This window comes from Monodon monoceros, unplaced genomic scaffold (genome assembly GCF_005190385.1).
Source record: "Monodon monoceros isolate NGI ecotype Baffin Bay Population unplaced genomic scaffold, NGI_Narwhal_1 Super_Scaffold_10, whole genome shotgun sequence".
In the NCBI taxonomy this organism is placed as follows: Eukaryota; Metazoa; Chordata; class Mammalia; order Artiodactyla; family Monodontidae; genus Monodon; species Monodon monoceros.
In genome coordinates this window covers 27742409-27770162 of record NW_021703766.1, presented here as the reverse complement: position 1 = coordinate 27770162, position 27754 = coordinate 27742409, and the positions used below count along the sequence as shown (strand labels likewise).

The window sequence follows — 27754 nt, the reverse complement described above, 5'->3', positions numbered from 1 at the left end:
GGGTCTCTGTCCTCAGTGGTGTCAGGGGTATAGGGGTCAGTGCCTTCTTTACAGAATTCCTCTTGGAACTTGGAATAATGATGGGGAGAGTGCACTGTCTCCTCTCTCTTAGGGGCCTGTCCTATGGAAAGAACCTGAAAATCCAGCTCAGGGACTTGGCCCAGGAACCCATGAGACCCTCTCTGTGGACATCCTAGAACATCTATGATGAACCAGGAAGCCAGGTAGGTGATCATTCCCCTTTGCCTCCTCTCTTTCCCTCCCATCCACTCCTTCATCCCCCACCCTCCTACTGCCAAGACTGCACCCTACTGCTCCCTGGACTGCCCCCAATATAGCAAAGTTACCCTTAGTCACCCTTCAGCATGAGAGTGAGAATCATCAGACACAGAACGTCAGCAAGGACCTGCGTCAGCATCTACCCTTTTCATGGATGGTGTGACCAAGGCCCTGACAGAGAAGAGGTTTGCTCATATTAAGAGTGTATCAGGGCTTCCCTGGTGGCGCAGTGGTTGAGGGTCCGCCTGCCGATGCAGGGGACGCGGGTTCGTGCCCCAGTCCGGGAAGATCCCACATACCGCGGAGCGGCTGGGCCCGTGAGCCATGGCCGCTGGGCCTGCGCATCCGGAGCCTGTGCTCCGCAACGGGAGAGGCTGCAACAGTGAGAGGCCCGCGTACCGCAAAAAAAAAAAAAAAGTGTATCAGTTAAGATAAGCTAGTATGTGCTGCAGTAACAACCTCCAAAGTCCCCGTGGCTTATGACAACCTAAGTTATCTCCTGGTCTCAGTTCTTGTCTAATATGAATCGACTGGGGCCTCTAGTCCACATTATCCTCTTTCCCGGACCCAGGCTAAAGGAACAGCCGAGATCTGGAACTGCTGGCCACTGTGTTAGAGGAAAAGAGAGAACAAGGTGAACTTCTGCACAGACATGACGTGGGTCATTCTTTAGCATATTTCATTGCCAATGCAAGTTTCGTGGCCATACCCAGTTTCAAAGGGGCAGGGAGATGCAATCCAACCAAAGGCCTAGAAAGAGAGTATCTGTGAACAGCCCAATTCTGTGAACAGAGAATTAGTTACAGAGCTGGGACAGGCACACCCGTCTCCTAACTCTGGGGCTGAGGCTCTTTCTACTATGAACCTCTGTCTCCAAGGCTATTTCCCACAGACTTTCACAATGACCAATAATAATATAATGTGCTTTTTCTTCCAGGGATGGTTATTTTTAAAGAGCTTAAGGTCTTACCCCCAGAGGATAGAGCACTCATGGTGGAAACAATGGCATCGTGTTAGACTGTCTAGAGGGGAAATTTGAATTTGAAGGACTTTCCCAGAAATTATACCATCCAGGCACTCCTCACTTCCGCCTGGCACCTTGCTGCCCTGGATGATTTCTTTATGGGCCATATGATTTTGGACATTATAGCCCAGAAAAGAAACTGTGCCCTAGGCCATGTTCACATCCTTGTGCCAAGATCACACAAAGGGCAGGGATTAGCCTTTGTCTGGTGCCACCTAGGGATCTCAAGCCTTGGAAATTTACTGGCCTGAGAGGTAAGAAATCTCAGTTCTGAGCCTGGCTCTGCCATGGACTTGTATGATGACCTTGGGCATGTCCTTTACCCTTCCTTGGCTTAGTCTTTCCATCTCTTCAGTGGGGATGGTGATCCCTGCCCATGCCATAGATGTGAGCATGTTTCATGAATTCTAAAGCCCTGTGCCTGAGCAAGGAGTTGTTGCTATTAGTTTAGTTGGGGAAGGGTGACCAGAGGGGCTGGGGACATGTGCCCAGTAGGCCTCTGCTGAGGGTCAAGGGAGAAGCTGGGGTCTGAACCCCAGGACACATGGTCTTTGCCCCAGCCTCTGGGAGTTGGTATGGCTGGACCCTGGGCAGGCCTCCTACCTTTTTCAGAGTTAGAAGTGGAGTCTCTGGAATTGTGATAATTAGATGAGACACATAAAGCACGTAAAACAGTGCCTAACACATAGTAAGTGTTTTCTGAGTGTTTGCCTCTATTATTAAGGAAATAGTACCAGAAAGTACATTTGGAAATGTTATAGTATATTCCGCTGTATTATGGATAACCAGTTAGTTAATCTCCCACTGTTGGATATTTAGGTTGCTTCCAATTTTTTATTTGTTTTATTTTTTTATTTTATTTTATTTTTTTGCGGTACGCGGGCCTCTCACTGTTGTGGCGTCTCCCATTGCGGAGCACAGGCTCCGGACGCACAGGCTCAGCGGCCATGGCTCACGGGCCCAGCCGCTCCGCAGCATGTGGGATCTTCCCAGACCGGGGCACGAACCCGGTGTCCCCTGCATCGGCAGGCCGACTCTCAACCACTGCGCCACCAGGGAAGCCCTTTTATTTATTTATTTATTTTTGCTTCCAATTTTTAACTATTAAAAATAATCCTGCAGTGCACAGCTTTGTAACTAAAAATTCTGTGTACCTCCATGATTCTTTCCTAAGGCTAGAGTGTTAGAAATGGAATTGCAGACTTTTTAGGCTTTCACTACATGTGTCCCTTGCCTTATATTAGTACTCCTACCAGCAGGTTGTTTGAGAGTTCCAGTTTAGAAGGGGAGAATTTGCTTAGAGAGAGAGAGGAGATGGTCTGTATTAGCTAGGATTATATTTCACTGTGAATAGCAGAAAGGCCCAAGCAACAGGGGTTTACAGAGAATAGAAATGTATTTCCTTGTCATGTAATAGAAATTCAAAGTCAGAGAGTCCAGGGCAGGAAAGCTTTACCCTCCGTCTTCCTCGGTACTGGCTTCTACCTCATAATCCAACATGGCTGCCCAAGTTTCAGTCATCACATCGGCATTCCACCCAACAGGAAGAAACAAAGAATGACATACAACATTTCCACCTACATCCCATTGGCCCAAATTTAATTACATGGATACGTCTAACTACAAGGGAGGCTGAGAAATATAGTCTATTCCAGATGACCAGGGAATATTCAGGGGTTCTAGTACTAAGGAAGAAGGGAAGAACAGATTTTGGGGGACAGCTAGTTGTCTCTGCCATGAGCTTAGCTCACACAGAGAGCAGCACAAATGGGTCCGTGGAAACAAGAATGAGTTAAAGCATCATCAGGGCATTATCCACGGGGGATGAACTAGACCATTCCAGAGCCAACACATAGGCACAGATTAATTTTGCAAAGGATGCAGAAGAAGGAGATTAATTTCTGGGACCGAGCTCTGGGCAATGGCATTGAGACTTCACGGAGAGGCCACTTCTTTGTCTTCTGTGTCTGTCTCTTCTCTTCCCCTCAGATGTAGGGGGTGGTTTGTGACTTCCCCTCTTGGCTTCCCTCCAGCTGAGTTGTCCCCCAGCTCACCTGCCTACCTGGTCCCTGCAGGGCCGGGCTGCTCACGGACCCCATCAGCCTCCAGCTGGGCACCGAGAACCTGTGCGGATGTCTCGTGAGGCTGCTCAGCAAAGACCCAGAATGGCTGAGCGCCAAGATGAAGTTCTTCCTCCCCAACATGGACCTGGGTTCCGGGGACCAGTCCCCAGACCCCACACAGAGGGTCATCCAACAACTCAGCAAACTGCACACCCAGGGTCAGAGCACCTGGCAGGAGTTCATCCACTGCGTGTGCATGGAGCTGGACGTACCACTGGACCTGGAGGTGCCGTTGCTGAGCATTTGGGGCCACGGAGATGGTAAGAGTGGCCGTGAGAAGTGGGGAGCCAGAGGGGCCCAGGCGAGGCCAGGACCTGTCTGGCTCAGAGACAGCATGGCCAAACCAGGAAAAAAATTCCATGTTTCTGCGCACCTGCTGGAGCAAATGCCCTAACACCACCAAATCCACTGGGGACCTGGAAGACTCCTCCTTCCACCTTGTACCACCCCAGTTGCCCAGAAAGGCAGGATGCACAGAGAGAAAGGACCACGTGACTTCTTCCTGCCAGGAAATTCCAAATAGCCTGTAACACCCAAGAGGTTTCTTTTCGCAATGCAGTCAGAAAGTCAGAGAGAGAGCCCTCGGACTACTGCTTCTGTGCAGGCTGACTGAACTCTGTTCTGTCCAGCGAACGTTTCTTGGGCTCTTTCTATTTCCACAGCACCGTGGGGAAGCACAGAACATTGAGGGGTGACGGTGTTCTTGGAGAGAAAGTGAGAACTTACTCAAGAACTCTACAAGGCAGAGTGCAGGGCAGGCGGGGAGGCACAGTGTACACACGCATGGATACACACATACGTGCATGCACACAAGCAGGCATAAACGCGTGTGTGTGCACACGCATACCTGTATGTGCACAAACCTTTAGATATGCACACGTGTCTGCCCCCAGCTGCCTTCAAGGCTCACCACCAGCTGTGCCCTCCACAGATCACTGAGTGTAGATTTCTCCCTTGCTGGGAACCCACCCTGAGGGATGAGCCCCGAGCCAGACATGGGGCCAGAGCTGGTCCCAGGGCATCCTAGCACATGCCCATAGCATATTCTCTCCTCCCCTCTTCCAGGCTTCCCCAGGCAGCTGGACATTGGCGAGGAAAGCCAACCAGACTCTCAGCTCCACCCTGGTAAGGCCTGGGGCTGGGGAGTGGGAGTGGGGGTGAGCACGCGAAGTCCTCACCTCAAACCCAGAGCAGGCTGGTGGTGGCTGGTCACAGCCGTTTCCCATAACCCAGCCTCCTCATCCTTGGACCCATCTGCACGCTTCCCAGGTCCCCCACCACGACTCCCAGCCTCACCCGCACCCCCTCTCTGCCCCTCAAGGCTTTGGCCTGTCCTGATACATGCTCCCAGGAGTCTAACCTGGAGCCTCCTGGGAGAGTCTGAAGTTGTCAGCCCTTGACCACTGCCAGAATCCCCTCCCTGGTTTCACTAGGGGAAGCCCGTTCTCACTTCCCTGTCCCCAAGCCTCAGGGCCTCGTGCTCCAGCCCCACAGACTCAGGCCCCTCACCATTCAGACACCCGCAGGCCTGACACTAACCCACAAACTGCCGTCCACACACAGGGAGCCTCTGACTGATTTTCTGACGGAGCGCAGTGAGCTCAGCGATCAGATGGTCCGCCTCACTGATTCATAGGCCACACCCTGTTCAGAATCTTTCTTTTGTTTTTCTTTTTACTGTGGTAAATTACATGGAATCAAATTTACCATCATGACTACTTTTGAGTGTATAGTTCAGTGTATTAAATACACTCACATCATCATGCCACCACCACCATCCATCTCCGTAATTCTTTTCATCTTGCAAAGCAAACTCTACCCATTAAACAATAACTCTCCATTCAGCCCTCCCCCAGCCCCTGGTAACCACCATTTACTTTTTCTCTCTATGACTTTAGCTACTCTAAGTACGTTGTATAAGTGGAATCACACAATATTTGTCCTTTCTGACGGGCTTATTTCGCTTAGCATAATGTCCTCAAGGTTCATCCATGTTGTAGCAAGAGTCAGAATTTCCTTCCTTTTTAAGGCTAATATTCCACTGTATGTGTAAATCACATTTTGCTTATCCATTCATCCTTCGGTGGACTCTTGGGTTGTTTCCATATTTTAGCTATTGTGAATAATGCTGCTATGAATATGGGTAAACAAATATCTCTTCAAGACCCTGCTTCAATTCTTTTGAATATATATCCAGGATCCAGGGTCATATATCAACTCTATTTTTAATTTTTTGAGACACCTTCACAGTGTTTTCCACAGAAGCTTCACCATTTTACATTCCTACCAACAGTGCACAAGGGTTCCAGTTTCTCCACATCCTCACCAGCACTTTTTGTTTTCTGTTTTTTTGATAGTTGCCATCCTAATGGGTGTGAGCTGGTATCTCATTGTAGTTTTGATTAGCATTTCCCTAATTATTAGTGATTTTTAAAATTTTATTTATTTACTTATTTATTTATTTATGTTGCACTGGGTCTTAGTTGTGGTATGCGGGATCTTTAGTTGCAGCGTGCAGGGTCTTTAGTTGTGATGTGCGGACTCTTAGTTGTGGCATGCGGGACATAGTTCCCCGACCAGGGATTGAACCCAGGCCCCCTGCATTGGGAGTACGGAGTCTTACCCACTGGCCCACCACGGAAGTCCCAATGATTAGTGATGTTGAGCGCCTTTTCATGTGCTTATTGGCCGTTCATATATCTTTTTTGGAGAAATGTCTGTTCAAGTCCTTTGCCCATTTTGAATTGGCTTCTTTGGTTTTTTGTTGTGGAGTTTTAGGAGTTCTGTCTATATTATGGATATTAATCCCTTATCAGATATATGTTTTGCAAATATTTTCTCCTATTCTGTGGGTTGCCTTTTTACTCTGTGGGTAGGGTCTTGTGATGTATGATTTAAAAAATTTTTATGAAGTCCAATTTTTCTATTTATTCTTTTGATGTCTGTGCCGTTGGTGTCATCTCCAAGAAATCATTGCCAGTCCCGGTGTCGTACTTTCATCTTATGTTTGTTTCTAAGAGTTTTATTGTTTTAGGTCTTACATTTAGGCCCTTGATCCACTGGGAGTTAGGTTTTGTATTTGGTGTTAGGTAAGAGTCCAACTTTATTCCTTTGCACGTGGATATCCAGTTTTCCCAGCACCATTTGTTTAAAAGACTGTCCTTTCCACCACTGAATGGTCTTGGCACCCTTGTCAAAAATCACTTGACCATATATGTGAGGGTTTATTTCTGGGCTGTCTATTCTATTCCATTGGTCTTTATGTCTGTCTTTATGCCGATACCACACTGTTTTTGATTATTGTAGCTTTGTAGTAAGTTTTGAAATCAGGAAGTGTGAATCCTCCAGTTTTGTTCCTTTTCGGGATTGTTTTGACCATTTGGAGTCCCTTGAGATTCCACATGAATTTTAGAATGGGCTCTATTTCTGCAAAAAAAGGCATTGGGATTGTAATAGAGATTGCATTGAATCTGTAGATCCCTTTGGGTAATATTGAAATTTTCAACATTATTAAGTCTTCCAATTCACGAACATGTGTTTCATTTATTTATGTCTTCTTTAATTTCTTTCAGCAACATTCTGTAGTTTTCATTGTACAAATCTTTCACGTCCTTGGTTAAGTTAATTCCTAAGTATTTTGTTCTTTTTGATACTACTGTAGATGGAATTAGTTTGGTCATTTTCTTTTCAGATTGTTCATTGTTCATGTATAGAAATGTAACTGACTTTTTTTTTAACATCTTTATTGGGGGTAACTGACTTTTGTGTGTTGACTTTATACCCTGCTACTTTGCTGAATTCATTTATTAGTTCTAACAGCTTTTTTGTGGCTGTCTTTGGGGTTTTCTGCATATAAGATCTGATCGTCTGCAAACAGAGATAAGTTGACTTCTTTTTTTCCAATTTGGATGCCTTTTATTTCTTTTTCTGGCATAATTGCTCTGGCTAGAGCTGCCAGTTCTGTGTTGAGTTGAAGTGGTGAATGCAGGCATCCTTCCCTTGTTCCTGATCTTAGAGGAAAAGCTTTCCGTCTTTGACCATTAAGTATGATGTTTGCTGTGGTTTCAGAACCTTTATTTCTATAGAAATATTGACTTTTTACTTATATCTGTGCATGGCTATAACAGAAAACATCCATCCCATAATCCTAGCTCCCCAGTAAATCAAAACTGTTTGATACCTTGTCCCTCTGTCCCTTATCACTGAGCTGGAATACTTGTCACCTGGCTGTGACCAGGCCTGGTTGATATTTAGCTAGTGAGTCCGTTATTAGTAAAAGACTCGTTAAAATATTGAAATACAAGGGAATTCCTTGGTGTTCCAGTGGTTAGGACACAGTGCTGTCACTGCCGAGGGCCAAGGTCCAATCCCTGGTCGGGGAACTAAGATCCTGCAAGCTGCTCAGTGCCCCCAAATATATCTTACACTGATTCCAGCCCCTCTTCGGGACCCCTGGGTTTCCCTGCAGACCAGCATCTAAAAGTTTAACACCTGGCGGGGCAAGAGACCTGCTCCAGCGGCTGTTCTGATTGATCACCAGTGCCTGGCTGTAGGAGTGTCCTGCTTTACTTCTTAAAATTCTTCCATAGCCCTCTTTCTTTCTTCCTCCCTTCCTTTCTGTCTCCCCTTCCTTCTTGTTCTCCTTCTTCCTTTCCCAACCTCTTCTGAAAGGTATTAAAGCAACTCTTGAAAATCCATGCAAACAGACAAGAGCTCATGAAACTAGTAAGAGAAGTGAGGAAATTTGGAAGATGTGAAATAAAGGGGATAAAACACACTGGTACAGGAGGGAGGGCACAGGCCTGACGAAGCCTTGTGGAAGCTCCACTTTTCCAACCAGCAGTGCCCAGAGCTGGGTGCTTTCCAAGCCATTTAGTGCTTGAGGCTGTTGCCTGTGGGCCCTGCTTCCTGCATTCTGGGCTGGGAGATGCCCAGGCCCAGAGCCTCCAGCCCTCTCACTTGGGCCTGGGACCCCTCTGCAAACAGGAACTGATGCTGGTGCAGCCTTTGCCTGCCGTCTGCCTTCACTCAGTCCCTGCGCGTGGATATACTTGTCTGGCTGCTGCCCGTCTGTGGAATGAAGCTCCCTGAAGGTGCTGGCTACCCCCTCAGCCCAGGCCCCCAGACCTCACCCTTTACTCCTTCCTTCATTCTTTCCAGGCCTCAAGCGGCCTCATCAGAGCTGTGGGTCCTCACCTCGCCCAAAGCAGTTCAAGAAGCAGGAGCAAGGTGGGTACCAAGGTTTGGGGGGGACCCGAACACTGGATTGGATTGCCTTGGGGCAAGGACACAGATCCTGGACTCTGTCCCCTGATAACAGGCTTCCAGTCATGGGCCCCCTGACTCTTGTCTTCCAAGCTCCCAGGAGGGAAGAAGAGGAGGTCCTGGGTGGGCAGAGGAGAGAGCTAGGTCTGGCAAGGAAGCACCTTGCCCGGTGGGCCACAGCGGGGCTTCTCCAGAGACGGCTCAGCTGAAGGAGCTCAAAGCATCCCAGCAGGTCGCAGCTTCACCATCCAGGCTTTTCCGGGGATACTCCCATGTCCTCAGGGTTGAGGGAGCTCCAGGGATGTAAACAGCATGGCCTCAGAACTGGGCTCCCATTGGCCAGTTTAGGGCTGAGCTGGATCTCAAGGCAAAAGCCTTGGGGGCCCCTGGGAAGACATGGGGGCTGCTGTGGACCGGTCAGGCCGGGACAGAAACTTCTGTCATTCTCCACCAGTTGTCCCACCAGCTGGGAAACCCAGCCCCATGGGGCATAGCCAGAGGATTCACAGCTGGTCAGAGGATTCATATCTGTATAAAATAGGACACTATGTCAGGCGCCCCCCCAGCAGGGGTATCCAGTGTCCCCCAGCAGTGGCCCCGGGCCCTCCCCTGGGCCACCCAAGATCTCCCAAATGACCCAGCAATTAAAGTCAACACCCGGCAATGTAGGTATTGACTATTGACCAGCTTCCGCGGTTCCGATTGTCCAGTGCCTGGGCTCACAGGGTGTTAGTGGTCATCGTGGGCATCACACAGCTGAAACACTGTGGGGGTGGGGGCCGCAGGCAGGTTACTTCGATATCACAGTGAAAGCTTGTTCCAATAAGATATTGCCCCCTTTCCCCTCCCCCATCTCACTGAAAACTTTACACCACTTACATTGTTGCAAAACAAATAGAGCCGTGGTCCACACTTCCCCATTCCTACTTCCCTGTGTAAATGGCTGTCAGAGCCTGTGCTTCTGTAGAGCCAATTAATTCTAGGAATTTGGGGGGCATAAGAGCACTTGTGTGCTCTTGCCGTCCCCCATCCCCATATGTACATGACCAAGGCTACCAGCTCCCAACAACCTGATACTGTGGTGAGCGGCGTGGGGAGGTCCCCGGCTCTCACGCAATCTCCCTGTCCCCTGCAGAGCTGGCCAAGAGGTACCTGCAACTGCTTAGGACTTCTGCCCGGCAGCGCTATGCCGACAGGACCCCGAGGCCAGGGCAGCCGCTTGCCTTCCCCCAAGTCTACATCCCTCCAATCTTGCAATGGAGCCGGGCCTCAGCACCCTTCGACGCTCAGGAGGGGGCCGTTACAGGGGACCCCAAGGCAGAAGATGGCACCGACGTGAACATTTGGGACCTCTTCAATACCAAGGCCAACAGGGGCCCAAGAGTGACGGTGCTTCTGGGGAAGGCGGGCATGGGCAAGACCACGCTGGCCCACCGGCTCTGCCAGAAGTGGGCTGATGGTCAGCTGGACCGCTTCCAGGCCCTGTTCCTTTTCGAATTCCGCCAGCTCAACATGATCACAGGTTTCTTGACGCTACCCCAGCTCCTTTTTGATCTGTACCTGAGGCCTGAGGCTGGCCCCGAGGCCGTCTTCGAGTACCTGCAGGAGAATGCTAATGGAACCCTGCTGATCTTTGATGGACTGGACGAGGTCTTCCACCCCTGCCCCAGCAAGGAGACTGCAGGCCCTGAGGACCCAGCATCAGCCCTCACCCTCTTCTCCCGCCTCTGCCGTGGGACCCTCCTGCCGGGCTGCTGGGTAATGGCCACCTCCCGTCCAGGGAAGCTGCCTGCCTGCCTGCCCACCGAGGTGGCCACGGTCCACATGTGGGGCTTTGACGGACCACGGGTGGAGGAGTACGTGAGCCGCTTCTTCAACGACCAGCCATCCCAGGAGGCAGCCCTAGCAGAGCTGCGGGCAGACAGACGTCTCTGGAGCATGTGTGCCCTGCCCGCTCTGTGCCGAGTCGCCTGCCTCTGCCTCTACCATCTGCTCCCGGGCAGCTCTCCAGGCCAGTCTGCAGCCCTCCTGCCCACCATGACCCAGAACTACGTGCAGATGGTGCTAACCCTCAGTCCCCAAGGGTTCCTGCCTGCCGAGTCCCTGCTGGGTCTCGGGGAAGTGGCCCTGCAGGGCCTGGAGACAGGGAAGATCATCTTCTCTGCAGGTGACATCCCTCCACCCGTGATGGCCTTCGGGGCTGCCCTCGGCCTGATGACCTCCTGTGTGTGCATGGGGCCCGGGCACCAGGAGACAGGCTATGCCTTCACCCACCTAAGCCTGCAGGAGTTTTTTGCTGCCCTGCACCTGATGGCCAGCCCCCAGGTGGACAAAGATACACTCTCCCAACATGTCACCCTCACTTCTCGCTGGGTGCAGCGAAGCAAAGCTAGACTGGGCCTCATAGACCACCTCCCCACCTTTCTGGCGGGCCTGGCATCCTGTGCCTGCCGCCCCTTCCTCAGCCTCCTGGCACAGCAGGACGAGGCCTGGGTGGGTACCAAGCAGGCAGCAGTGGTGCAAGCACTGAGGAAGTTGGCCACCCGCAGGCTCACGGGACCAAAGGTTGTAGAGCTGTGTCACTGTGTGGGTGAGACACAGGTGCCTGAGCTGGCTGGCTTCACAGCCCAGAGCCTCCCCCATCAAATGCCCTTCCACAACTTCCTGCTGACCTACACCGACCTGGCTGCCCTGACCAACATCCTAGGGCACAGGGATGCCCCCATCCACCTGGATTTTGAGGGCTGCCCCCTGGAGCCCCGCTGCCCTGAAGCCCTGGCAGGCTGTGGGCAGGTAGAGAATCTCAGGTGAGAGTAAGGACAGGGGAGCTCTGGGGGGAACCTGGGAACATCCCTGGGAGAGAACTGGACTTTTGGGAGAGCGGAGGCCAGCCAGTCTTGGCAGAACCCAGCTGAGGAAAACTGAGGAAGAATCTTGAATATCAGAACAGATAGGTCCTTCCTTACTGCCCCTTAGCCTGTGACACGGTGAGGAAGCTCCTTGCCTCTCCAGGAACTCTGGGGTCCAGTTAGATCTCCTCTAGTTATGGTTTCTGGATTCAGTCTTTCCCTCTTTTTCTCTCAGTCATGGGCTGGAGCATCTGACCCAGGCTGTGCTATTAGAGCCTCTTTGCTTTGGACAGGGTATTTAACCTCTCAGCCTGAGTCTCTTTATCCCTAAAATGAATCAGTAATAATACCTACTTGATAGGGTGTTGGGAGAATGAGATGAAATAATGCATGAAAAACACTTCGTGGCACAGTTCCTGGCACAGAGTAAAGGCTCGATATGTGTAGTAGCTAGAGAAAAGTTTAGGCTGCAATAACAAAGAATCCCTCCCCCTCCATATACAGTGGATTAAATAATGTGGTGGTTTTTGTTTTTGTTTTCACTCTTACGGAAGACTCAGAGGTAAGTGGTCCAGGTCAGTGGGATGGCTCAGCTCCACATGGCCATGAAGAGACCCAGGCCCCTTCCATGGTTGCAGCATCATCTCCTTGGGCATCTTGCTCTGCATGGTCAGAGCTGGGTCACAGACACATCTGTGCTCTGGCTTGGGGGAAAGTAAAGAGGGAACACGGATTAGACATGCCCAATGGGTTAAAGCTCAGTCCCGGAAATAGAGCACATCCTTTCCATTCACATTCCAGTGGTGACAACATAGTCGGAGTCGTATGGTCACACTGAGCTGCAGGGGAGGCTGGGAAACACCACCTCTGGCCAGGAAACCATGTTCCCAGTGATAGCTACAGCGGAGAATGGGTTTTGGTAGACGATTAGCAGTGTCTGCCATAATATGTACTTGTTACTACTACAACAATTACAGCAACAACTAGTACTACTGCCATTACTGGATTAAACTCCATCTCTCAGAGGAGGGAATGGGTGATAACTCTAAGCCCTGCCCACCACTGATCTTCTGCCACTTCGCCTCTTCCCGTGGCAGCTTTAAGAGCAGGAAGTGTGGGGACGCCTTTGCCAAAGCCCTCTCCAGGTGCTTGCCGACAATGGGGAGCCTGAAGAAGCTGGGGTGAGTCAGGGCTTGGGACCGAGATGGATCCTCAGCCGGCGGTGCTTGGAACTCTCCTCCCGCCCCTCAACCCTGCACAGGGCAGATTCCTGGTCTGTCCCCTTTCCCATCCCCATTCTTCCCACTATCTTTGCTTACCCTGTAGGTTAGCAGGAAGTAAGATCACTGCTCAAGGCATCAGCCACCTGGTGCAGGCTTTGCCTCTCTGTCCACAGCTGGAAGAGATCAGGTGAGTGATCTCCAGGAGGGCTCGCTGGCTGAGGGGAGGAATCACTGTCCAGGTCCCAGGGTCCCCCTTGAGCCTGGACTGGGTCCTGTCTATTCCATTAGGGTCTGGCCACTACTTTTTCAGTGAGACCCAGAGAGGAGAGGCATCAATCCAAGAACTGGGTGGGACTGGATCCAAACACAAGGCTCCCAGAGACCCCAGAGAAGTGCTAATATTTTGGGACATCTTGAAGGAGCTTGAGTTTTGAGGGTCCCTCCCTTCTTTCTGTGACCCTGAGAGAAGGCAGGTGCTGTGTGGGTACACATAAAGGCATGAAACACACACATACGTCCACATTCATGCACGTATGTGCGCACACACTTGCACTTGCCTGCTCACTTAAGTATATGCCACACATACATGCACATGTGGAGCACACACATGCCTGCACACTTAGATCCACATACACAGCTAAGCACGTATGTATGAATATACTCCTGCCCTATGTCTGTGATGAATGGCCTGAGAAGGGTGGGACCAGGGATCCTCCTTAGCAGCTGTCTGGCAGGACCACTGCTGCCTAATATGGCACCTTTATGAGATTTAGAAAAGACACTCCTTCATCCAGGCAGATGCAGCCCAGCAGTAGGGTGCACTGCTTGTCGAGTGGAGCATTAGCTGGGCCAGAGCTCTGCTCTGTCCCCTCTGCTGGGTGTCTTTGTTCATGATCACTCTGGGTGATGGGGGAAAAGATTAAGGTCACTCTCAATAATTAAGAAAGAAAAGTAAATGTCAACAAGTTCACGATTTCTGATCCTTTGTCCTGACCAAGTGATTACACACAGAGGCACCCTTATACTCTTCAGCTGTTTTGTCCCTCTAGCTAGGAACCCAGGCAGGGCTGTTTGTGGACCCCATTTGACAGGTGGGGAATGTGAGGTCAGAAATGAAAGTGCTTGGCCTAGGGCTTTGGGTGAATCAGGGCCAGAGGAGAGGCTGCAAGCAGCTTCTCCTGCATCCTAGTCTGCCTATCACCTGGGAACCAAGAGGCCCGGCTGAACTCAGGCCTCAGGCACATCCCAGACAGAGCCTAGAGAGCAGGGCGCTGGGTCCCCTCATCCCACCTCATGAGGCCTTCACAGTCCATCATCTGGATCCCTTGGGCCACCAGGCAGAAACTCTCCCAGAGGGACTGAACTGGGATGGAAGTGAAGCCAGCAGAGGGCCTTTCCTCCTAGCTGGGCCTGCTGGATACCACGAACTTCTCGTAGGCCCCTATCTTGTGTCTCCTGCATGAAGATGGCCACGCTTGTCGCCTGCCACCTGGGGCTCCCAAGTCTCTCAACCCCAGGGCTGAGGGACTGGGCCTCGGTCTCCCTACAGTTTTCGGGACAACCAGCTCAAGGACTGGGAGGTGCTGAGCATCGTGGAGGTACTGCCTTGCCTGCCGCGGCTCCGGAAGCTTGAGTAAGCTGTCTTTCCACCACCCCTGCCTGAGTGACCTCCCCCTCCTCCCTTGGAGAGCAGAAAGAGTCTGGGGTGGATGGGATGGGGGATTCACTCCTGACACCTTTGCCACAATCATGCAGCCTGAGCCTCAGCAATGTCTCCGTGTCAACACTCCTCTCCTTGACGAATGTGGCGGTCACGTGCCCCACCGTCAGGATGCTACAGGTCAGGTGAGCAGGGGGAATGGGATCCTGGCCTTCAGGGTCTTGAGAAAAGGGGAGGAGAAAGTGGGGATGGGAAAAGGAGGAGGCCACCGGTCTGCAAGACCTACGTGTGCGTGCATGAGTCTGTTTTACTCAATCAGTATCTCCAGAGCCCAGCTCAGGCCTGGCACCTCGTACTCAATAAATAGTGAATGAGTGGAACGATAAATGGATAGACGGATGGATGGGTGGTTGAGGGAATGAATCGACAAATCTAGGAACAATAGGCAGAGTGGAGGGAATCCTGAGTCCCGTGTCGCTCTCCGTGGTGCTGAACTAGCCAGTTGGGGTCGCGGGGTAGATGAAGTGTAATGCCTCTTAATCCCAACACTGTGGCTCCTATAGAAACTCTCAGCATTCCTAACTTTTATAATTTTTCTAGCAAAAATTGTTTTCCTGACTTTTTAAAACACTCACGATTCGTCTAGCAACGACATAGTCACAATTTTACATGTCTGATATTGAGCACTTTTGCCAGTTCTGTTTCTGTGTCGATTACAAAATCAGCTTTCTCTGGATGTTTGGGGCAGCACAGGTGCACAGGTAGGGCTGGTGTACTGGTTTCACGGCTCAGTGTCTGACCCTGCAGGAAGGCGGACCTCATCTTCCTTCTCTCCCCACCCACAGAGACGGCTACAGAGCTACAAGGGTAAGAAGCTAGGGATGGGGTGGGTTTGGGCTCATTCTGAGAAGCAATCTGGGCTTAGGTAGTTGTGGGGAAAAGTGGCAAAAAGAGTTTAGGAAGAGGTGGAATGTGGGGATTTTTCTTGCTACTGCTCCCCTGGGAAATGACTTACTTCTCAGAGTTGGCCAAGGACTTAGCTTCCTCTAGTGTCTCTGGACCACATCCAGCTCCTGTGATGAGCGGGCATCACCAGAAGTCTCAGAGTGAATCAGACCCTTAGGGAGGACATGAAGATGTGGTGAGACTGGCGATACTACGCAGGGAAAACTCTTCCAATTAAAAAAGGAGGAAGGCAATTATGGTACCGACATCTTAGACTTGTTCTGAGAATTAAATGAATTAACACACTTGAAGTGCCTAGAGCACTGCTGGCATCCAGTTGCCATTCAAGTGCTAGCTGTTCCAGCTGTGCATGGATTCCAGCTTGGCCAGTCCTTACTGGGCAGAAATAGGGAAGTCGCCTTCCCATTAAAGAACTTTCTGTGTTTCCCTCACACCCCTCCCTGTGAGACGCAGAAACACATGAAGTTGTATGTCCTCATGCAAGTCCTTTCCCTGCTCTGAGCCTCAGTTTCCTCACCCGTACAGGGATCTGGGAGGACCAATGTCTTTTTACCCTCTGACTGCAGAGCGCTATGATGCCCAATACGGTAGCTACTAGCCCATGTGGCTATTTAATTTTATATTAATTAAAATTGAATAAAGTGATCATTTCAGTTCATCAGCCACTTTAGCCACATTTCAAGTGCTCAATGGCCACAGGTGGCTAGTGGCTCCCATAGTGGATGGAACAAATACAAAACATTTCCGTCCTTGCAGAGAGTTCTTTTGGACAGCACTGATCTAGAAGTCTATGAAAATCCATGATGTTCCAGTATCCCTGCAGACCCCGGTCCTCCCCTGGCCCAGTTGGAGAGAACACTTGGTGGTGCCTTGGCTTCCCACAGCCTGCACCCACATGCAGTCCATGCTCCTGGCCTTCTGAATCACAGATGGTACATCTACAAATGGAGACCATGGCATCTTAGACAATAGCAGCTTCTTTTCACTAAGCCTGCACTTTGCTAAGCTTGCCTATGCTGGGCACTTGACCATACATCGTCTCATTCAGTCCTTCGATCACTATGTGTTGGATGTTGTCATCCCACTTTAGAAAAGAGAAAACTGGGGCTCAGATGGGTGAAGTGACTTACCCAAGGCCATACAGCTATATATGGCAGAGCCAGAATTTGAATAAAGGTCCCAATTGACCTTAAACCTTTTGCCCTGCTGCTTTGCTGAGTAGCACCTTTAGTACCTTCAGGCAACCATCTTTGTTATTCATTCACTGTGGGTCATGCTATAGGGTGTTCAGTTCCTAGAAACCAAGGGAAGAGGTTTGGTCCATCAGGCCCTGGACTCCTGAGCCCAGGCCAGTGTTGGATTTGTTCTTGCCAGAGACCCAGACCTACGGGGCAATGCCAACCAGAGGAAAGAGGCTCAGAGGAGAAGCCTGGCACTCAGGTACCTCAGTGGGATGGGATCCATTGCTTTGAGGGGAGGGATATGATATGGGGGGAGGGTCCCTTCCCAGAGGAGGCACGGCAGGGGCAGGGAGGATAAAGGGAGAAGCAGATGTGGAGCGGGGAAAGGACATGAGTAACCCATCCCGGCCTGAGCAAGGGACACTTGTCATAACAACAATAATAGCTGTAATTTAATGGGCCCTTGCTTTGTGCTTGGCACTGTAGTATTTTATATCCATTACCTCATTGTGATTCTTTTGAAAACCCTGCAAAGTACACATTATTAGTCCCATTTGATAGAGGAGAAAACTGAGTCTCAGATAGGTTAGGTGCCTTATCCCAGGTGACCCAGCTACTGAAAAACAAGGCCAAGATTAGACCCAGGTCTGCCGGCCTCCTGGCTGCTGCAGCTCCTTCCTGGTAGCCGCACTCAGAGCCCCAGGAGGCATAGCATAGCTTCTTACCTTGAGCCTCTCGGCCCTACGCCCGCCGCAGGCTCCAGAAGTGTCAGCTCGGGGTCCATGATGTGGAAGTGCTCATAGCCCAGCTCCGGGAAGGTCCACACCTGGATGAAGTGGAGTGAGTATGATGGGGAGCGCTGGGACAGGAGACAGAAAGGGAGGGCAGGGCAGCGTAGGCAAGGCCTCAGCTTTGGGTGGACGGTGTGGGGAAGGGCATGCTGCTTCATTAAGAATTTGGGGGAATCAGATCATCCTAACAGCTACCATTATTTAGCACCCGTCCTGTCCCAGGTGCTTTTACATACATCCTCTCATTTAATCCTTATATCTCTATGATGTAAGTACTGTTACTATGTGCATTTTATAGTGGAGGGAATTAAGCCATGGTAAAGGTAAATTTGCTCAAGGTCACAAGTCTAGGAAGAGTCTAGGGCAGGATTCAGGCTCAGACAGTCTGGCTCCTGGCCTCATCCTCACTGAGATCTGCGAAGCAGAAACCTCATCACGTGTAGTCTTGTCTTCCAGACCACAGCCCTCAGGGTCCCCTCACGCTGTCTTCCTCCCAGAGTAGCATGAGATGACCTTCTCTTTTTGGGCTGGAGAAATTCCCATGATGTCCAGCTCCTGAGCAGAGCCTTTGAGAGTGGGGTTTGGGGATTGGTGGAGGTCCTGTCATGTCACCGGGAAGGGACCCCTGCCACGGTCATCCGAGGAAATCAAATGGGCATGAAGGTGGGGTGATGAAATGCCATCATGTATTTTGAGTGGCCCCACCCTAGGGCAAGATGGACGGGGTGAGGGCTGCCTTGGTGACCAAAGCTTGAGCCTTGACCTTGTCCCATTGGGAGAACCAAGACAGGATTAGAAGGTGGTTTTTACCCAACTCACATACTTCCACCCACCTCGCCACCACCAAGCCTGTCCCTCCCCCAGTTTTCTCACCTGCAGGTGTGCCCCATCACCCACCTGGTTACACAGACCAGACACCTCTCAGCTCCCTTGCCCTCCTCCTATAGCCAGTCCATCCTGAGTCGACCTACCCCCTATAGAGTTCTCAAAACCGTTCTCTTGGGGACTTCCCTGGCAGTCCAGTGGTTAAGACTCTGTGCTTCCACTGGAAGGGGCATGGGTTCGATCCCTGGTCAGGGAACTAAGACCCCGCATGGTCTGGGACTAAGATCCTGCATGCCGTGCAGCGCTGCAAAAAAAAAAAAAAAGTTCTTTTTTCTCCATCCTCTTCATCCACCTCCCTAGTCCAGGCCATTCTCATCTCACTTGGATACCTCCTCACTAGGCTTCCATCCTGGCCACCTCCACCTGGCAGTGAACTGCCTTTTACTGCCTGCCCCCTTCCCAGTGCTCAGGATAAGCCCAAGTCCTAAAATGCTGTGTGATCCAGAACCGTGCCCCCAACCCCACAAGCCCCATCTGACCCCACCCTCCCACTCCATCTTTAATGCAGACATATCTGCTCTTTTTCAAGTCCTCTAATGTGCTATGTCATGGGATCTTTGACTGTGCTGTTCCTACTGCCAGGAACACCCTTCCCCCATCTCTCTCCCACCCCTTACCTATTGAACTCCTAGTTTTTCTAGCAAGTAGCTCAAACATCAGGCAAGCCTTTCCTGGTCCCCAGACTAGATCAGATTTCCCGATAAGCGTGGAGCTCACCACAAGAAGTAATTATGTAGGTTGCAGCATAAAGAAACAGTTGAGGATGGGGCCTTGAAGTCAGGCTGCCGGAGTTCAAATCCCAGGCCCAACTTTGAGCAAGTGTTTTAACCGTTGTTAACTCATCAGTAAAATGAGGAAAATAATAGTGCCTACTTCGTAGGGCTGTTATGAGGATTAAATATCCAATAATTGTAAGAGCATCTAGGACAGTGCCAGGCACGTGGTACGCAATCTTTCAACGTTCATTATAATTGAGTCTCATTTGTTGGAGGGATGCTTTGACTGTGTGAACGCTGAGGGTTGAGGGGCAGCACAGGACATCAGGCCCCTCTGTCTCAGCCTCTCAGGGAACCAACTGGAAGATGAAGGCTGTCAACTGATGGCGGAGGCTGCACCCCGGCTGCACATCGCCAGGAAGCTGGAGTGAGTCACCCGCCCCACTGTCGACTACCGCGGGGGCCCAGGAGAGCCCCAGCTGGTCCCCACCACCCCTGGTCCCCGTGCCCACAGTCACCAGAGACAGTGCTGCTTCACCGGCCAGCTCTGCTTTCTCTCCCAGCTCCAGCGCAGGCGGAGTGGTTCAACCATGCCTTGCATGCCTCTGGCATGAGCTACTTTGTTCCAGTTATTAAAATCCCTTGAACATGTAGAACGTGTTCACCATACATCAGTAGCTTGTATTCCAGTTTGTCCTGACAATGGCCCCGGGGTGGGGTGGGACGCGGAGTTGCACTGGGGCAGCGCTAGGGTATTGGGTGGATGGGTGCTGGGCTGTTGGAGTGGGAAGTGGTACGGTGGGATATGGTTTTGGGGTGAAGGGTGGGTCGTTGTGGTGGTGGAACGAGAAGAAAGGGTAGTAGGCTATTGGGTGTGCTGTGGTGTTGCACGGTGTGGGCTAGGGGTGCTATTGGGTGGGGGGGATATGTTGGGGTCTTAGCGTCAAGTGGGAGTGGGAGTGGGGGAGTGTTGAGGTTAGGGTATCAGTGGTTTGGAGTCTTGGCTTTGCATTTAGACCCTGGCTCTGTCACTCAGTAGCTTTGTGACCCTGGGAAGGTAACTTCCTATCTCTTGGCCTCAGGTTCCCCATTGGTAAAATGGGATTAAAATGGTGAGTTTTTTTCAGACCAGAAAACTGAGGATCAGAGAAGCAAAAACAGTGAGTCAGCTCTTACTGCTCCAGCTGGAGGACCTTATTCTCTGTGTGGGGCAAGAGGTCATATGCTTCATGGCTCCCCCTTTAAGACGCCCTGGTTAAAGACCCAGGACATTCCACGAGTGAGAGCCAGCCAGCTGCTGAGCCAGGAGCAGGCGGCTGGAGCTGTGTGGCGCTGGGGACTCCAGCCGCCTGCTCATGGCCGGCTCCCTCCTCCTCTCCACAGCCTCAGCAGCAATGGGCTTTCTCTGGCCGGGGCGTGCCGTGTGCTGAGTGCAGTGAGCATGTGCCGGACCCTGGCAGAGCTACATGTCAGGTAGGGACTCCCCGTGCACCACCATCACCCACTCTCACCTCTAGCGTGGAGCTCTTGGGCTCTCCTGTCGTTCTCTCTAAGTCCTTGGAATTCTTTCTGGCCCCAGGCCTTTGAGACCTGTGGAAGATGCTGGTGCCCCACCCAGACCCCCTTTACAGCTGGGTGCCCGTTCCCAGCTGCTGTGGGTGTTGGTTGCACACAGCTTATACCTCCTCCAGAGAAATGCCCTGGGCCGCTAAGAGCCAGTGATGCCTGGGAGGTTACACACCCCCTTATCCTCCCAGCCAGGAGTGGCCAGTGACAGAGGCAGAGGTATAACCCTCCGGCCCCCTTACCTCCGGTGAGACAAACTTTTAATGCTATTGACGTTACCAAGTCCAAGCTCACTCTGCTCAATGAATCAGAGACGAGATGTGGAGGCAGACGGAGAAGATGGCAGACTAGTGTCTCCGAGAAACCATCTCATTGGGGTTTGGATGCCAGTTTCTTTTATAGCACAGAGAGGGGGAGGAGATGAGGAAGTAAAAGGGCCATACGTTTTGCAAATATCCCCTGGAATGGCCAGCCTTGGGGAGGGGATGTGTTAATTTCTTCTTTCTTGCAGCCAGCCACAGGTGGGCGGGGTCAGGATGCTTCCCTGAACAAAGGCACTTTGGTTTAACATTCAGGCAGAGGGGCAGGGTTCTCCAAGGCAGGCCATTATGTACAGACAGTATCCTTTTAGTGAACAAAAGCAACGGGAAGCAAAGGTTAAAGTAAAAGAAACAGATCCAACAGGTAGTCAGGTTTGGCTCTTCTGTGTTGCATTCATGCTTCCTGTGGGATCAGGCTGAGGACCTGCCCTGTTCTGCTTCCCTCGGTCCCTGAGATCAGACCCTCAGTACATCATGTACACAGTGACCAAGTGACTCTGCTTCTAAGGGAACCCGACCTCAGACAGGGCCCAACCTTATTTCTGTGGGTCTCCGCATTCAGTCTGGGCAGCTGAGGACAGATGCTAATTAATGTCAACACAGTCCCCACCCATAGGGGCTCTCCTGCTTTAAACACCCCTTAAAGGAGGAAAGAGAGACCAGATTCACCCACGCGGTGGTACTAGGGCCCTTGGTTCACTGTATATAATGAATCAGTAAAGGCCCCTAGGCCATTCCAAATGACACTCCATTCACTTCTAGGAATTTATAATGAAGAAATTACCGTGACTGTGCAAACACTTTGACCTGCAGGGATGTTCACCTCAGTATTGATTATAATAGGAAAAAAATGAAAATAACTTAAATCTTTAACAGCAAGATATTAGTGATACTAGTTAAGTAAACTAAGTTGCCTCCAGAGAGAAGAACTGATGGAACCATGATATAGCTGCAGCTTTAGTGTGGAGGGATGACTCTGGCATATTAAGTAAACATAAAAATTTTAATTCATCAGGGAATTCCCTGGTGGTCCAGTGGTTAGGACTCGGTGCTTTCACGGCCGTGGTCCAGGTTCAGTCAGATCCCACAAGCCGCGCGGTGTGGCTAAAAAAAAAACAACAAAAACTTAAAGAAACATTTTTTTAAATTCCTCATTTTTATAATAAAGCTTTTCAATCAAACTGAAAGCTAGAGAGAATGGTATAATGAACTCCCCAGCTCCCACCAATAATTATCAACATCATGTAACCCTTGCTTCATCTGTCCTTTGAAATATTTAAAAGGGAATTTTTAAAAGGGAGTTTGTAAATTTAATCCCATCTTTTAAGAAAGAAAAAGAAAGAATATTAACTGCATTAAGAAGACAGAAGACTTGAAGGACTCACTCCACATGTTATCATCAGTGATAATTGATATGTGGAAGAGATTGTGGGTGATTTTTCTTTATTTTCTTCTTATTTTTCTACATTTTCTAAGTTCTCCAGAGGGAAGAAGAATAACTTTTGTCATGGGAAATATATATATAACATTCACTTGGAAAGGCGAGGTTAGGGATGCTCTGGACTCTCAGTGCCTGTCCCGACCTGGCAGTGGCCTCACCGCACAGGGGTGAGTACCCTCAGGCGAGAGAAGACATCAGGGCAAAGTCGGAGGAAGTGCCGCAGCTAGAGGCAGGGAGAGGGCACCTTAGAGGTCCCTGGAGGCCAGGCTAGAAATAAGACGTAGCAGCAGCTGGGCCCCCCAGCAGCTACCTCCTCCCTCCCCTCCTGTCTGCAGCCTGCTGCACAAAACTGTGGTCCTCAAGTTTGCCCCAGAGCCGGAGGAGCAGGAGGTGATCCAGAAAAGGTAGGGCCAGGACCGTCCCCTCCTTGACCGCCACCACTGGACGGTGTAACTCAACAGCCGGGGGGGACCTTGACAAATTCACAAAGGCACAAGAAGCCAGCAGGCTTGGCTGGGGATGAAGCCCTAAGGGGAGGCTCAAAGGACAAACTGCCTCCCCATTTCCCAAGTGGTACCTGAAGACAGCCCTGGGATGCCAGATGCAGACAGCAGACTGGGGCAGGGGTGGGGTAGCCAGAGAGCTACACGTGGGAGACGGAGTCCCTTCAGCCTAAACCCAGAGGATAGCCTGGCATGTAGCTCTGATTCTGGTCAGAACTTCTGGCTCCCTTTGGCACAAGGACCCTTTAGAGGGTGTTTGCCTCCACCAGGGTGCCTTCCTGGATTGCCCCAGGCCAGCACCTGAGCAGAGACTCAGCTCTTTGCTCCTCAGTGTGCACCTACAATCTCTTCTGTAGGGTCTGAGCTTTAGAAGGCTTGCTTGCAGCTGAGGCTGACATTTTTGAAGGCACTGCTGGTGATGAGATTAATGATCCTAAGAGCCAAGGTTAACTGAGCACTTACTATGCACCAAGCAGCAAACTAAGACAATTCACCTGTTCTCCCAGTAGCAGGCTAAGTGATTTGTCCCAGGTCACACAGCCAGGAAGCCGAGAAGCCCAATTGGAACCAAGGTCTGACTGTCCCCAGGTCTCATATAGGGATTGAATGGTGGGAAGTGGGTCTAAGGCTGGAGTCTGAGGCAGTGGATGAGGTGTCTGCTCAGCATGGCCTTGGTGTGTGTCCCTCCAGGGCTGCGTTTCCTGGCAGCCTTACGTTCCAGATGCCTTCTGATCCGCTCCCGTGCGCCCCAAGGATCAGGTACCGTGATGGCCTGCGGGCCCTGAGCATGGTTCCCACCTCCCCACTTCCTGGGCACAGAGCCTGTCCCGGGTCCCCAGAGCCAGGTGCCCCCTGGAGGACACAACCTAAGCAGGACGTAACCTGCTGTCATGTCCTGGTTTTCCTGCCTCCCATCTCCCCTGCCCAGCCCACCCCAGAAGGGGCTCACACGGCAGACCCCCAGTCACCTTCCCTGCCCACGGTTCCCACCCCCCTTAGCTCCCCCGACCTCCAGTAGCTGAGGGGTTGTGGGAACTCTGGATGGAGAAAATGGGGAGCACGCGGCCCCTTCGTTCCTGATCCTGGGGCCTAGGCCTGGGGACTCAGCTCAACCTCCACAGGGCTCCCATCACAACTCTTCCAGCCTCCTCTCTGATTCTGTCCATCTGAATGCCCCTCCCTGTCTGTCTATTCTCCTCTGGCACTCAATTTCTCTCAGTCTCTTTCTGCGTCTGTCTCCTTCCCTCCCTCTCTTATCTCGGTGTCTCTCCATCTTGGTCTGCCTCTCTCTCTGTCTCTGACTCTCTCTGGCTCTTCTCTGCCCATGTGACATCTCACGTGTGCTGTGTGTCGGTCCCTCTTTGCCTGTCCGGGTGCCCGATGCATCCCAGTCCCCTTTCCACAAGCCTCTCTGCCTGTGTTATCTGGGGGTGGGGAGCCCCGCTCGCCTCTGTTGAGCTGGGCAGGCGCTGCAGGGTTGTGGTCCTACCCTCCCTAGGCTGACACACTGTGCCTTGCAAGCCCAGCACCTAGAGCACCTCTGCAAAGCACTGGGAGGAAGTTGCTGCCTCCGTCACCTCGAGTGAGTGGTTGCTGGAAGGCGGGGTGGTGGGGCCCATTAGTGGGTAGGTGTTAGTGTGTTGTGTTTTGTTCTGTGTTTTAAGATTTAGGGTCATCTATTCTTTCCCCGCTGCAATCAGGAACCCTTTAGAGAACCTGGTGAAAGTTGTGACTCTTCCCCCTAAAATACAGGTGCCCCCATATTTGACACTCTCTGAAGCCCAAGCCTAACCCCTCAGGGGTCACAAACCTGAGGATGAGAACCCGAGGGGAGGGACTTCCCTGGAGGTCCAGTGGTTAAGACTCCATGCTTCCCATGCAGGGGGCGCGGGTTGAATCCCTGATTGGGGAACTAAGATCCCACATCCACATGCTGGGAGACCCCAGCTGATCCAGTGCCATGTGCTGAGATCCGGCCTGGCAGCCCAGGACCGTATCCCAGTTTCAGGAGAAGCTGAGTGACTGGGGTGGAGAGGCGAGCTCCTGCTGTCTCCACCCCCACCCTCTGCTGACCTGTCCTCTCCGTGTGCCCCTCCCAGCTTATCAGGCAACGCTCTCGGGGACAAAGGTGTGGCCCTGCTGGCTCAGCTGCTTCCAGGGCTGGGCGCTCTGCAGTCCTTGAAGTGAGTAGCCCTCTGGGCAAAGCCTCTGAGGTTTGATCTCTGGATGAGAGCATGTGTGTGGGAAGGGGGGAAGGAGATGACGGGGTGGGGGGGATATTCTGTGTCCCATCTCACTTCCTCCTGAGGTTATCATAAAGGTTACATCAGACAATGCATGTCAGCCACCGGGGCCAGTCCCTGACACGTGGCCAGTGCCCAGGACAGGGTAGTTACTACTGTGTTTCTCACTAAAATAGACACTGGTCTCTGTGACTCAGCGATCCAGCTGCTGAGTTAAGCCTTCGTTTCTCAAGCCTGTCTCCCTGTCTCTGCACAGGCTCTCTGGGAGGCCCAGGCAGGCAGGGCTGGGAAGTATTACCTGATTAATATAACAGCTGGCAGCTGGCCCTGGGGCAGGGTGGGGTGGAGGGGAGGGGCCGTTTGACTGGGGTGCCCTGGCCAGGTAGGCAGGGAGGGTTTGGACTAGAGAAGATACCCAGGAAGGTTCCCCGGGGAGATTTGAGAGCCCTGAGCACCTGGCAGAGATGGGGGAGATGTGCACTACGGGAGGGAGGCCCTGGAAGGAGGCTGTGAACGCCCAGACTTTGCCTGCAGCCAGCCAGAGTTTCTAGGCCCTTAAAGCTCCCTGTGCTCCTAGCTCACATGCCCCCCACCTCCTCCTCCCTGGCTCTTCTGGGCCCGACGGAGAGGCTTCCTGGCCGCAGCAACCTGGTCACAGACCCCAGGTTCCCAGTGTCCCTGGACAAATTACATCACCTTCTCTGAGCCCCTGGTTTCCAGTCAGTTAACACATAAACTCTGGAGGCAGTGGCTATGGTTTTCGCTGTAACCAGTGCTGTGGCCTGTGGGCACTGCCTGCTCAGGCCACCTTTCGTTGGGAAGCTGGGACCAGAGGAGGTTGCTTCTGTTCCTGTTTGGGGCCTGCAGGGGGCGGAGGTGGGGGGAGGGGGGGTGGGAAGGCCTCGCTGCCATTGCAGGCAAATTTTATGCAAATTGGAGTTCCAATCTCAGCTCTGTCACCAACATGTCTCATAATCTTGGGCAAGACCTTGCTGCTCTCTGGACCTCAGTTTCCCCATCTGTGCAATGGGGAGTTGGCAGAGGTGCTCTGACCATCCGGGGTTCAGTGTGTTCCATCGTCTGGAACAGGGAGGGACAGCCCTCCCCTGCCCTGTGCTCTGACCACAAAGAGGGTGTTTTTGAGTCCTGAGTGACTTCTGTCAGCATCATCCCTCTGATTCTCCAGCCTCAGTGAGAACGATTTGTCCCTGGATGCTGTGTTCAGTTTGACCCAGTGCTTCTCTACTCTGCCGTGGCTTGTGCACTTGGACTTCAGGTGAGAGTATCCCTGGGACCCCACTCTGCCCCTCATCTGTCCCATTCACGATATAGCATCCTCAGGGCCCTGGTATGATACCAGGTCCAGTGAACATTCAATGAGTGTCTGTGAAATGAATGAATAGATGAATGAGTGAAATATAGCTCCAGGGACACTCAAATTTCTCCAAATTCACCGCGGGGCACAATCTGTTGACTCTCCTGTAGTTACTCTCTGGATTGTCCTGGGAGACTTTTAAGGAAACTGGGAGCTCTCTGGTGGGAGCTTGAGTTCTCAGGGACCCACCTGAATTGTGGGGTCTCTGGAGCTGATAAGAGTGTAGAAGGGAAGGCAGCTAGCCAAGCGGCCCTGGCCAAGGCAAAGCAGATCATCCATGGTTTCAGGTGAAGTCCACCTATTCCTCCCCTCCCTGCTTCCAAGAACCGGTGTTACGGTAGCAGACAGACCACGTTCAAATACAGGCTCACCACTTCCCTGCTGTGCCGCTTTGAGCACGTCACTGCATCTCTTGATACCTCAGTTTCCTGATCTGTGAAGCAGGGGTAAGAATACTTCCTTAAAACCATAAACAAGATGGAAAGACAACCCTCAGATCAGAATGGGAGAAAATATTTGCAAACAAAGCAACTGACAAAGGATTTATCTCCAAAATTTATAAGCAGCTCATGCAGCTCAATATCAAAAAACCAAACAACCCAATCCAAAAATGGGCAGAAGACCTAAATAGACATTTCTCCAAAGAAGATATACAGATTGCCAACAAACACATGAAAGGATGCTCAACATCACTAATCATTAGAGAAATGCAAATCAAAACTACAATGAGGTATCACCTCACACCAGTCAGAATGGCCATCACCAAAAAATCTACAAACAATAAGTGCTGGAGAGGGTGTGGAGAAGAGGGTGCCCTCTTACACTGTTGGTGGGAATGTAAATTGATACAGCCACTACGGAGAACAGTATGGAGGTTCCTTAAAAAACTACAAATAGAACTGCCATACGACCCAGCATTCCCACTACTGGGCATATACCCTGAGAAAACCATAATTCAAAAAGAGTCATGTACCACAAGGTTCATTGCAGCTCTATTTACAATAGCCAGGACATGGAAGCAACCTAAGTGTCCATCAACAGGTGAATGGATAAAGAAGATGTGGCACATATATACAATGGAATATTACTCAGCCATAAAAAGAAACGAAATTCAGTTATTTGTAATGAGGTGGATGGACCTAGAGACTGTCATACAGAGTGAAGTCAGAAAGAGAAAAATACCATATGCTAACATATATATATATATGGAATTTAAAAAAAAAAAGTTCTGAAGTACCTAGGGGCAGGACAGGAATAAAGACGCAGATGTAGAGAATTGGACTTGAGGACACGGGGACCGGGAAGGGTAAGGTGGGACGAAGCGAGAGAGTGGCATGGACATAT

At 51.3% G+C, this 27754-nt stretch overlaps 1 protein-coding gene across 4 annotated transcripts in view; it reads left to right on the top strand.

The window, feature by feature from the left end:
- NLRC5 (NLR family CARD domain containing 5) overlaps nt 1-27754 on the top strand; it is an 88731-nt gene that overhangs the window by 29076 nt on the left and 31901 nt on the right. For all 4 annotated transcript variants that reach the window (XM_029238349.1, XM_029238358.1, XM_029238330.1 and 1 more), the window contains exons 2-20: nt 113-224; nt 3379-3686; nt 4492-4551; nt 8587-8655; nt 9827-11498; nt 12638-12721; nt 12867-12950; nt 14313-14396; nt 14519-14608; nt 15231-15290; nt 16764-16829; nt 17327-17410; nt 19306-19389; nt 20346-20435; nt 22625-22693; nt 23483-23551; nt 24291-24374; nt 24892-24975; nt 26222-26311. In XM_029238349.1, the coding sequence (XP_029094182.1) occupies nt 205-224; nt 3379-3686; nt 4492-4551; nt 8587-8655; nt 9827-11498; nt 12638-12721; nt 12867-12950; nt 14313-14396; nt 14519-14608; nt 15231-15290; nt 16764-16829; nt 17327-17410; nt 19306-19389; nt 20346-20435; nt 22625-22693; nt 23483-23551; nt 24291-24374; nt 24892-24975; nt 26222-26311 (3251 nt within the window). In that variant the 5' untranslated portion in view covers nt 113-204. The remainder of the gene's footprint in view (nt 1-112; nt 225-3378; nt 3687-4491; nt 4552-8586; nt 8656-9826; nt 11499-12637; nt 12722-12866; nt 12951-14312; nt 14397-14518; nt 14609-15230; nt 15291-16763; nt 16830-17326; nt 17411-19305; nt 19390-20345; nt 20436-22624; nt 22694-23482; nt 23552-24290; nt 24375-24891; nt 24976-26221; nt 26312-27754) is intronic.